At 47.0% G+C, this 12,228-nt stretch overlaps 2 protein-coding genes across 2 annotated transcripts in view; one reads left to right on the top strand and one right to left on the bottom strand.

Moving 5' to 3' along the window:
* tmem178bb (transmembrane protein 178Bb) overlaps positions 1-12,228 on the bottom strand; it is a 75,239-nt gene that overhangs the window by 23,038 nt on the left and 39,973 nt on the right. The window lies entirely within an intron of this gene.
* Positions 9,208-10,808, top strand: LOC147310673 (uncharacterized). Its single transcript, XM_086268022.1, has 3 exons — positions 9,208-9,723; positions 9,958-10,414; positions 10,568-10,808. The coding sequence occupies exons 1-3, from the start codon at positions 9,285-9,287 to the stop codon at positions 10,806-10,808; spliced, it is 1,137 nt and encodes a 378-aa protein (XP_086124148.1). The 5' UTR covers positions 9,208-9,284.

Here is a 12,228-nt window from a genome sequence, read left to right as displayed (position 1 = left end):
TGTCAGTCACCTGGTAATCTTCCCTCCCACCCAGAGTCTGTCTCATCTAATCTCTGAACTCTTTGCAGCATCATTGGCCTGTGCCCTCACAGATTACCATCCAATGCTTCCTAGCTGCACTTTTCCTGACGTCACCTTGTAGTGTCCCATCTCTTTCACTTTCCACTTTCTGTATAGGATATTTTAAGAAGACGGAGTGCTCCTCGTCTTCTTCAAATATGTATTCACCACTGTCATTTCCATCCTGTTCACATCTGTCATTTTGCATCCATCCAACACCGTCCCCACCCTACACCTCCTTATTGTCTCTATTCCCTTATGTCCACTGAAGTCTGCACCAATCTCTGCTGCGTCCTCTCTGGAGACACTCTCTACAACTTCATCCAACTTACCCTAGAATTCCTCGTTCCCTTCTAGACGTACACAGTGACAACAATCAACATTATCCTTTCAGTTTCCATCTTCAAACTTGTTAACACCTTCTTTTTTGGTCAAGATTACCTCTATTAGCTCTTTATTACTACATCATGATTGACTCCACCTCATGTGATCTTGGCCTTTTTACCTTCCACCTGGTCTGCCTTCATTCTCTCCTCCATATCAGCTAGCTCCCTCCCTTTATCCCTAACTTATACCTTCAAACATAATTTTATTATTACTTGGAAAAGCAGCGAGTGCAGCCAAGCCTGACATTGACCCAGATGGGAAACTTTTCAGCAGGTGAATTTAATTCATCGAGAAGGCTCACCGATCACCGCGTAAACAGTAAAAGACCAGGAAACAAAGGGAATTTCATTTACATGCTTAGAAACACCAACATATTATGGACAGTGAGGTCAACAGCTGGCAGAGAGACAGATACCTAACTCTACCAGCCTGTCTACATAGATAAACATAACCTGATATCAGATGGTGTGTACTGGTTTCCACTAATACTGGGAAGCATATATGAGATTCAACATCCAAGCACAGAGTCACAGAGTCCTGTGGATGACTTAATTTCCTGTATAAGCCAAATGCTGAGGGAGGCAATCTCTGTTTGTTTATGTGGGAGTGGTGATGAAGTGCAGGGGTGCAGGTTACTCCTCCTCAGCTTACAAGTCCAAAAGCAGTGACCTGCATGTTTTAAATAGCAGTAAACCAAAGCTTCTGAATGTGTAAAGCCCCTGTCATCTTTTCGCAGGGCTTCCACCACATAATTACCAACTGCAGCTGCGATATCAGTGCAATAAGACTGAGTGGGAGCGGCTGCCTGGGGAACAATTAGCTTCAGCCACAACCTTTAGCCGCTGCCTCGGATGATACACTGTCACTCACTGGCAGCTTTCTGCAGCTTGTTATTCTTTTTGAAGAAACAAAATCCCTGAGCTCCAGTATGAAAACACGTCCCAGCACTGACAGGCTGGAAGTGGGATATTCTGTTCTCTCTGCTGCTGCTTTGATGCTCAGCAACAACAGAAAAGCCTTTTTGGTTCTCAGCTGCACGAGTTCTGCTGCGAGTCGCTGCAGCTTTGTTTGACTGACAGAAACAAATGAGTAACATGTTCATCTTCGAGTCTTTGAAGCGCTGTCAGTGTCACCCCACTGTTTCCTTAAATCTGTGTAATAGGAGTGAGAGAAATTGTCAGCCCAGCCTGGGCTCAATTTCACACACTTGATGAAAGTCAAGACTACGTTGTCATTCTTACTTAATCCATACAAGGCCTCGGGCAGTGTGGGTGGATGTGGTTGTTGACATCTGTGAAGATGAACAGCAAACTATTAAACTTTGCCTGCTGGCCAAAAAGCCTAGAAAGCCTGAGATGAAGTGGGGTTACTGAGCTGTTAAGAGCAGGAGCTGGTCTTTCACTTCCAGAGACAGGCTGCACATAGATGTGTCAGCTCGGGCCGAACAAAGATTGGCTCATCAACAAATAGAATTTGTTTAACTTCAAGCTGTTTATTGTTCATGACGATGTTAGAAAGGTGCAAACACGCCCATCTGTCTAATTCACACACGTGCTTTACTCCTACCAAGACTAGCCAGTATTAAGAATCTCATGGTGAAAGCAAAGCTGCTAAAAATACTCATTAGAGAACTCGGCTGCTGGACAGCAGGTAACGCCTGTCACAGCTCCCCAAGACCTCTGACCTGAGGCCGTCCGTCCCAGTGACAAAGGAAAAGGGAGGACCCACACGGAGCCCCGATGGCCAATGGCAAGAGCTGCAGAGGACTAAAGGCAATGGGCAGCCAAGACCAGCACTCCCACCACAAGCCAAGGACCCCAGGTGACTAAGAATCACCCAGCAACAAAGCTGCAGTAGTTTTGCACATAGAGCTAAAGAGAAAAGCTACAAGAAATGTCTGTAAACATGGTAAATGGCCTGCATTTGTATAGCGCTTGTCTAGTCCATAGGACCCCAAAGTGCTTTACACTACATTCACCCACTGGTGATGGCAGCTACATTGTAGTCACAGCTGCCCTGGGGCGCACTGACAGAGGCGAGGCTGCCGGACACTGGCGCCACCGGGCCCTCTGACCACCACCAGTAGGCAAACACGGGGTTAGTATCTTGCCCAAGGATATTTGGCATGCAGTCAGGAGGCAGCCTGGGATCGAACCACCGACCTTCTGATTAGTGGCTGACCTGCTCTGCCACCTGAGCTACAGCCACCCCATGGATTACTTTGTGCCTGACAGTACTGACAAAACCGGGCATGTCTGAGTTGAAGATGTGGAGTACAGCAGCTGCACAAGAGGCAGTGCTGCTTTCATTCTTCTTCACTTTGTACACCTCGAACTTTCATGGCTCTGGCTCAACATGAAGAAATGCTCTATTAATTCTGCAGTGGTTGAAAGTATTAGTGGGGAGCAGGAGGAGCTAGTGGATGATTTTAGGGAGTCGTCTGCGAGAAATCGTCTGCTTCTGAAAGTATATAAGATGATGATCAACTTCAGAAGGAAGACAACAATTACACGGCCTGTCTGTATCCTGGGACCGGATGCTGACGTGATGGAGGAGTACAGGTACCAGGGTGAACCCCCAAATCACAGCAACAGTTACCTCAACGTGCTTCTACATCTACATTGATTGCACTGCAAGACCCAGTCTGCATAAGGCATGAGCAGGCTCCTCCTCGGTAACCTCGGATCCTTCAACATGTGAAGCAAAGTGTTGAAGATTAGCTGTGGCAAGTGGAGTGTGCTGCAGTCTGCTGGGGAGGCAGAATCAAAGCTGGTGACATCAACAAACTGAATAAACAGATCAGAGAAGCTGGTCTGTGATTGGCTGCTAACTGGACACCTTTGAAGCTGTGGTGAAGAAGAAGTCCTTAAACAAACTCCATCATGGACTATCCTACTAACCTCAGCACCACTCGCTGGCAGTGCTGGGTTTCTGTAGTGCTGGGCATTTTTCAGTAATGCAGTAAAGTATTGCTGTACTAAAATTACATTACAGCTACAATTATGTGATTACTTGAGTTACAAACGTTCTTCAGTTCTCTGCATGTCAGGCAGATAGAAAGAAATAAAATATGTTTTTTCCTTCTGTGCAGGTTTCAGTTTGTGTGCAGGCGTGTTAAAGACATAGCTTTCAGTAGCAGACATATGGAGATGACTTTTATTTTTATTGCACAAAAGGACAAGAGCATGTTAGTAAAGTGGAAAGTGCGCACAGGAAACAATCACATTATACTTTGGATCTGTACAGGCATCTGCAGAGACGGCACGTTATGATTGTCGACACACAAAACGAAGGAAAACGGATAAAACTTCACGCACCTGCACGCAGTAGCAACAAGAAATATGGCGGATGGGGAGGAGGAATAGCCAGTTAGCAAACTTCTCAATGCTATCAAGGAAACTAAAGAGGACCTCACGAACCACACTGACAAAAAAACGGCCGACATACAAACAACCCTGACGAAAATTGAATCCTCTCTCAATCCGGAGCAGGTTGAGGAGATGGAGGCGCGAGTGAGCGCAAACGAAGACGACATTAAAGATGCACGCAACGGTGTCGACAAAATGGAGAAATTGACAACGCAAATCAAAGATAAAATTGACGAACCGCAGCAGGAGGTCCAACCTTAGGATACTGAACATCCCTGAGCAAGCAGAAGGCCGCGACGCTGTTGGATTTTTGGAGAAAGTCATACCACAAATCCTGGGGAATGATAACTTCACCTCACACATCACCCTTGAAAGAGCGCACCACGTCGGGAAGAAGTCGGACAGACCGCGGCCCTCATCGCTAAGTTCCTGAACTTCAGAGACAAAGAGAAAGTCCTCCGACTGGCCAGAAGTAGGGGAGAGACGACATACGAGAATAAGAAGATATTTTTCTTTCCGGATTACAGCGCAGACCTGCAACGCAGACGAGATGAGTTCCATGAAACAGAGGCTGCAAGAAAAGGAGATTGAATATGCGCTGATGTACCCAGCCCAGCTTCACATCAGGCACCAGGGATCCAAGTTTTCTCCACTCCTGCCGAAGCACAACGTTCTCTGAAAGATCTGCCGAGTGGGTAGACTAAAGTGATCTAATGCGATTTCAACAAACAAGCAATTGGCTCCTATACTCTCAGATGAGAAGGCCTCCATTGTTAACTTTGGGGTGGGAGCGACATGAAGGAAGAAAAGACTATAACATCAAGCAGTGACATAGAAACTCACCACCCTCAAGTATACAGACTAATCTGAGATACGACTTGTGATAATCTGGTATTTGGTTCCTAATAGAGACAATCGTTCATTAGTCAGTTAAGATAATGTGTACGAATTCATAAAAGTACAGATCTTGTGAGCATTTATGATCATGACATTAACCCCCTACTGGGTGATTGTGATCACATCTTGATCAACCAGTTTATCTCTTATACAGTTTTGTTCTATGTCTGACTGTAAAATTCAGTGCTTAGCTGTAAATATTTCACTGAGTGTGGCTAAAGTTTCAACCTTAGCAGCTGCCTGGGCCTCCACTACTGTCACCTACCTAATGTGGTTTTGTTACAGGGGTTTTTACTTTAACATTTTGGGGTTATGTTTGGTCTCTTACCAAACATTTTACTCACACTCACACAACTGTTCACACAGCTCCCTGGTCTAGGCTGTATCTTACTATTATACCCATGTGCAGAGCTTCACCACATCGAAACTCAGGAAAGCAGGAATGTGTTCAGAAATCCCCAGAGTTGAATACCATGACACTTACCTGTCCAGGATATTCATATAAAAAATTATGGTTCATCTAACTTGTATATCTTGGAATATTAGAGGATCAATTCACCCATTAAGAGGAAGAAAATGCTGACATCCTTAAAGAGGCAGAGTGTAGATGTCGCGTTTATCCAGGAGAGTCACCTCACAGACGCTGAACATTTAAAATTACGTAGACCTGGGTGGGCAATGTTTTTTACTCGTCATATACTTCCAAAGCAAGAGACGTCTCCCTGCTTATTAATAAACACCTGAACTTTCAACTAAACTCAGTTGAAAAGGACAAAAATGGCAGATTCTTACTTGTAGATTCTAAAATAAACAGAAATAAGATAACTTTGGTAAATATATATGGGCCCAACTACGACGACCCTTTATTCTTTAACAACTTAATTATGAAACTGGCTACAATTGAGGGCCAGTATATTGTGGGTGGAGACTTTAATTTGGTCCTAAATCCTTCTTTGGATCGGTCCTCACCCAAAACAGCTTCACTTTCCAAGGCAGCAACAGCACTGAACCAAGGTATGAAGGATATAGGCTTAACTGATGTGTGGCGAAACCTTCATCCAGACCAGAGGAACTTCTCCTTTTTCACCAGTACATAAGACACTCTAGAATTGATGTTTCTTGTACCACATGATGGTGACGGTGATAGATTGCTCCTGCTTAGCAGCTACTTTTTCAGACCATAATCCCATCAAACTCTCCTGGGCTACCAACATGTCACAACCTGCAACCCACAGGTGGAGGTTTAAAAGTTACATGCTAGGAGACTCTGACTTTATTTCATATATGAACACTAATATTGAAATATTCCTAGATGCCAATTCAAATTCCTCTTCACGTGCCAATGTCTGGGAAGCTCTCAAAGCCTCTATGAGAGGTTTGGTTATGTCATAAAAAATTAGAGTGAAGATAACCAAATTGGAGGTTGACATTAAAAACCTGGAGCAGGAAAATACGCCACCAAAAAGGAAGAATACCTCAATACATTAACACAAACAAGGATGCAATATGATCATTTATGCACCAGCAGAGCGGAAGCAGCCATGGCAGGAACTAGATATCACTACTACGAATATGGAAACAAAACAAGTAACTACTGTCCTGGCAAAGTAAGGAAGAAACATCTGATAAATTTATACAGACAATATTAACAGAAGATGATAAACTTCCTGATGCAGAGTTTAAACGGTTCTATGAAGATTTGTATAAATCTGAGCGAGGGGCCGACAGTACTGCTGCAAAAAGATTTATAGATGGAATAACTCTTCCTAAATTACATAATGAGGACAAAGAACTGCTTGATGCAGATATGTCTGAGATGGAGGTACTTCGAGCCCTCAAGTGTTTACAAATTAATAAGACCCCTGGACCAGACGGCTTCTCGGTCGATTATTATAAGGCTTTCTCTAATAAATTACTGACACCACTCACGAATATGATCAAAGAAGCTTTAGAAAATAATAAATTACCAGAGTCACTGGAAATCGCAACAATCACATTAATCCTGAAAGGACAAACAGATGTGACTCTTACAGACCCCTCAGCCTCTTAAATGCAGATTGTAAAATATTATCTAAAGTAATTGCACTGAGATTGGAAGACATCATGACTAAGATAATACACACTGACCAAACAGGCTTCATTAAAAACAGGCACGGAGCAGATAATGTGCGACGTTTGCTCCATATACTGAACACTGCTCAAAAAAACCAAGACCCCCTGCTAACAATCTCCATGGACGCTAATGAAGCATGTGACAAACTTTCTATTTCAGGCGATGGAAGCTATGGGCTTTGGAGAGAAGTTCACCTGTTATGTTAGGACACTTTTTAATGCCCCCAGAGCCAATATCACAACAAATGATGTGCTCTCAGGCACTTTCTCTTTAACCAGAGGCTGCAGACAAGCTTGTCCAAGCTCCCCTTGCTCTTCGCGATTGCGATCGAACCACTAGCCGCTGCCATTCGTACTAGTGCCTCCATATCTGCAATCAAATTTGGTACAAGTGAACATAAACTTTCTCTATACGCAGATGACCTCCTACTATTCTCTTCTGCATGGTCTCCCCCAAAAATCCCTCCATAAGCTTCAACTGGTTCAGAACTCTGCTGCTCGCATTATCAGCAGAACCCCTCCTACCAGCACATCACCTGTTCTTCAGGAACTTCACTGGCTAATAATATTCAAACTCCTTCTGCTCACCTTCAAGGCCATTCATAACCTCGCTCCTCCTTACCTTTCTGACCTGTTAACCACCACCTGGTCTGCCCGTTCTTCTTCTATCCAGCTTGCTGTACCTTCCTTCCGCCTCACCAACATAGGAAGCAGAGCTTTCAGCTGCTCTGCTCCCAGGCTGTGGAGCTCTCTGCCCCCAGAAATAAGAAACATTGGTTCTCCCCCAGTTTAAATCCCATCTGTTCAAATCTGCATATTCACTGTGAATCCACAGTTTGTTAATTTTATCTTGTGCTTTTGTTTTATTGTTCTTATTCTGCCATTGTTTTACTAAGTGTTTTATCCTATTGTAAAGTGTCCTTGGGTGACTTGAAAGGTGCTCATAAATAAAATTTCTTCTTATTATTATTAATATACATAACGGACCCTCTTAAATCAATTCTCTCCTTAATGAAGTGTCTCGAAGAATACAGTGCAGCCTCAGGATACAAGTTAAACTACACCAAAAGTGAGATTGTGTCATGGTCCTGGGTCTTTTGACCCAGCGTTTTAAGTTTGAGTTTATTTTGTTCATTAGGTCATCTAAGTTCATTTGGTTATTAGACTCCTTGTGTTTTCTTCCCCTGTATTTAAGTTTCCCCTCAACCTTCGTGTTTCATGCTGCGTGTCATTTGTTATCAAGTTTGTATTATCATGCCTAAGTGTTTCTAGTTATTATTTTCCCCTCGTGTTTCCAACCATGTTAAATCTCCCCTGCTCTTCATGCGTTTCATGTCTGTGTCTTACGTTGTCAAGTTCGGGTTGTCATGTCTATGTCTCATTATGTTTCCTGTTTTATTGTGAAGAGGTCTGGTGTTCTGTGTTCATCATGTTCAGTTTTACTCTCCCACTGTGACGTCATTATGTTCATGTGTGCCAGCTGTTTCCTCATGTGTCTCCACTTCCCCTAATCACCTCCTGTGTATTTAAGTCCTCTGTTTTCAGTGTGTGATTGTCAGGTCGTCTGTTGTTCACGCCATGTTCTCCATGCCATGTTTCTAGGTTTCATGTCTCTAGGTTTCATGTCCAGGTTTTTCCATGTTGTTTGTTTAGTTCTCCCAGTTTAGGTTAATGTTAGTTTTATTTCTGTTTGCCTTGCCCTTTATTTGTACCTTTTCTGCCAGCCTCATTAAACGGCTCGCTTTTTGTTGATACTCAAGTTTTGATCCAAGTTCCTTGGTGTCTGCATTTTGGGTCCACTCTTCACAATACATACAGTCTGCTCTCGCCAGACTGTGACAGAACGACCTGACCATGCTGGACCCAGCGGACATTTATTTCAGTGACTTTTTTGAATTCAAGATTCGTGTTACACAGCTTCGTGGACTTTGGATTATCTCCTGTGCAGGGAAGCAGGGGGAGGAGAAGGAGGCTATTCGGGCTCAGTTGACCCGGATAGCCACGGCTAACCCAGGTTTTATGGACTGCCTGCCTGCAGATTTAAAGAAGTTTGCTACAGCCACGATCTCCTCTGCCTCACCATCATCGTCTGAGCAGGTGCCCAATGTGCAGGCTGAATCACACCAGCCCTGCGGTGATGCAGCTCTTCCTTCACCGGCTACAGGAGTAAGAGTCGGCTTATTCAGTCTCTCACCTGTCTCCATGTCCATGTCGCCACTGCAGCAGAGAAGTGCTGCGTTTCCCTCACCTCAACCGGTGGCTGCTTCCAGTGCTACATTCACCTCAGCTGTAGCGGCGCCGGCCTCCACAACCACCGCTTCCAGGAGGAGGCGGCGTCCAGGTCGTCACCACGGCTCACAGCAACATGAGGTGGGTGATTGTATTCTGAATCCACGCGTTTTTTCTAAGGACAATATTGGAACAAACACTGCCTTAAAGGTTCATGGGCATGTTTATGAAATGACTAAGACTGAAAAATCACCAGCCAAGTCTTCCACGGAATATCTTATCCCTCTGCACAACTACCTAGCATCCCAGTGTATTGATCATGCTATGAACTTTGCTTCCAAGAAGCCAAATTATAAGACATTTTGCACTGGAAGTGCTAGCCATGAGGCTCAGCTAAGCCACTGTGGGACCGAGATCCAGGCCAGGTTGGAGCCAGGGGCTGAGTTGGAGTTTGTGCAGCCTATTTCAGCGTCAGCTGGCGGGCCCGAGGAGCCCGTCCAGCCTCACGCCACGTCTGCTGGGGGGCCCGAGGAGCCCGTCCAGCCTCACGCCACGTCTGCTGGCGGGCCCGAGGAGCCCGTCCAGCCTCACGCCACGTCTGCTGGAGGGCCTGAGGAGCCCGTCTGGCCACCTTCTGCTTCACCACCTGTGGCTGCCTCACTGTCACCTGGTTCTGCCTCTGCTACGCCAGGACCAGCTCCAGCCTGTGCTTCGTCAGCCGCAGCTCCAGCCTGTGCTTCGTCAGCCGCAGCTCCAGCCTGTGCTTCGTCAGCCGCAGCCTCAGAGCCTTCGTCCTCGCCTGGTCCGGCTTCTGCATCAGCTGCTCCTGCTCCACCTGGTCCGGCTCCGGCCTCGGCTTCAGCCTCAGAGTCTTCGTCCTCGCCTGGTCCGGCCTCTGCATCAGCTGCTCCTGCTCCACCTGGTCCGGCTCCGGCCTCGGCTTCAGCCTCAGAGCCTTCGTCCTCGCCTGGTCCGGCCTCGTCAGAGCCTTCGTCCTCGCCTGGTCCGGCCTCGTCAGAGCCTTCGTCCTCGCCTGGTCCGGCCTCGTCAGAGCCTTCAGCCTCGTCTGGTCCAGCCTCAGGACCTTCAGCCTCTGCTTCTGCCTCGCCTGGTCCTGTTGCGCCAGCTGGAGGTTCAGCCAAGCCAGTCCAGCATCCCTCCACGCCATCGCCTGCAGCGCCATTATCTGGTCCTGCCACGACCCAGCCAGTGGTCGACGCCACGCCTCTGCTCGTCCCGCCAGCCAAGCCACCCGAGGGGTCACGTCCACATCCACACTACCGCCGGCCGCCAGCCAAGCCACCCGAGGGGTCACGTCCACATCCACACTACCGCCGGCCGCCAGCCAAGCCACCCGACGGGTCACGTCCACATCCACACTACCGCCGGCCGCCAGCCAAGCCACCCGACGGGTCTCGTCCACATCCACACTGCCGCCGGCCGCCAGCCAAGCCACCCGACAGGTCTCGTCCACATCCACATTGCCGCCGGCCGCCAGCCAAGCCACCTGACAGGTCTCGTCCACGTCACCGCCGGCCGCGAGCCAAGCCTCCCGAGTGTGGCCAGCCATGCTTGCTTCTCCACTGCCGCCTTCCACATGGCCGGCCCCCTGAACCCTTGAACTATGGACTACTGTGCCATCGGCCTCTAGGTCGGCCACCTGAACTACTGTGCCATGAACTCCTTTTCTGCCAAGATCATGGTCGCCCTCCTGAAACAGGGTCTCGGACTCTTAAGCCCTTGTGTTTGGACTGAGTGCTTCGGTTTCTTTGTTTTGTTTCTGGCCCTCCTTCCTGGACCCCCACCGCCCGCCCTGGGTGGGTTGTGTTGGTTTTGTTTCATGTTTGTTTTCTTGCTGCTTCTTTTCTTTGTTCATGGGTTTGGGCGTCTGGAATCCGCCCTTGAAGGGGGGGCTCTGTCATGGTCCTGGGTCTTTTGACCCAGCGTTTTAAGTTTGAGTTTATTTTGTTCATTAGGTCATCTAAGTTCATTTGGTTATTAGACTCCTTGTGTTTTCTTCCCCTGTATTTAAGTTTCCCCTCAACCTTCGTGTTTCATGCTGCGTGTCATTTGTTATCAAGTTTGTATTATCATGCCTAAGTGTTTCTAGTTATTATTTTCCCCTCGTGTTTCCAACCATGTTAAATCTCCCCTGCTCTTCATGCGTTTCATGTCTGTGTCTTACGTTGTCAAGTTCGGGTTGTCATGTCTATGTCTCATTATGTTTCCTGTTTTATTGTGAAGAGGTCTGGTGTTCTGTGTTCATCATGTTCAGTTTTACTCTCCCACTGTGACGTCATTATGTTCATGTGTGCCAGCTGTTTCCTCATGTGTCTCCACTTCCCCTAATCACCTCCTGTGTATTTAAGTCCTCTGTTTTCAGTGTGTGATTGTCAGGTCGTCTGTTGTTCACGCCATGTTCTCCATGCCATGTTTCTAGGTTTCATGTCTCTAGGTTTCATGTCCAGGTTTTTCCATGTTGTTTGTTTAGTTCTCCCAGTTTAGGTTAATGTTAGTTTTATTTCTGTTTGCCTTGCCCTTTATTTGTACCTTTTCTGCCAGCCTCATTAAACGGCTCGCTTTTTGTTGATACTCAAGTTTTGATCCAAGTTCCTTGGTGTCTGCATTTTGGGTCCACTCTTCACAATACATACAGTCTGCTCTCGCCAGACTGTGACAGAACGACCTGACCATGCTGGACCCAGCGGACATTTATTTCAGTGACTTTTTTGAATTCAAGATTCGTGTTACACAGCTTCGTGGACTTTGGATTATCTCCTGTGCAGGGAAGCAGGGGGAGGAGAAGGAGGCTATTCGGGCTCAGTTGACCCGGATAGCCACGGCTAACCCAGGTTTTATGGACTGCCTGCCTGCAGATTTAAAGAAGTTTGCTACAGCCACGATCTCCTCTGCCTCACCATCATCGTCTGAGCAGGTGCCCAATGTGCAGGCTGAATCACACCAGCCCTGCGGTGATGCAGCTCTTCCTTCACCGGCTACAGGAGTAAGAGTCGGCTTATTCAGTCTCTCACCTGTCTCCATGTCCATGTCGCCACTGCAGCAGAGAAGTGCTGCGTTTCCCTCACCTCAACCGGTGGCTGCTTCCAGTGCTACATTCACCTCAGCTGTAGCGGCGCCGGCCTCCACAACCACCGCTTCCAGGAGGAGGCGGCGT

This window comes from Aulonocara sp. 'chitande type north' Nkhata Bay, linkage group LG17 (genome assembly GCF_057382095.1).
Source record: "Aulonocara sp. 'chitande type north' Nkhata Bay isolate Kocher_YH1m ecotype deep benthic linkage group LG17, A_spYH_male_GT1.1, whole genome shotgun sequence".
Lineage (NCBI taxonomy): Eukaryota > Metazoa > Chordata > Actinopteri > Cichliformes > Cichlidae > Aulonocara > Aulonocara sp. 'chitande type north' Nkhata Bay.
This window is presented reverse-complemented; position numbering and strand designations above follow the sequence as displayed.

What these genes read in the sequence shown, in the direction of transcription:
- LOC147310673 (XM_086268022.1), top strand. Translation starts at nt 9,285, where the DNA reads ATGACTAAGACTGAAAAATCACCAGCCAAGTCTTCCACGGAATATCTT. An exon ending in GGCTGCCTCACTGTCACCTG is followed by an intron (nt 9,724 to 9,957) that starts GTTCTGCCTCTG and finishes CCTCTGCATCAG; the next exon opens with CTGCTCCTGCTCCACCTGGT. An exon ending in CCAGCCAAGCCACCCGACGG is followed by an intron (nt 10,415 to 10,567) that starts GTCACGTCCACA and finishes GCCACCTGACAG; the next exon opens with GTCTCGTCCACGTCACCGCC.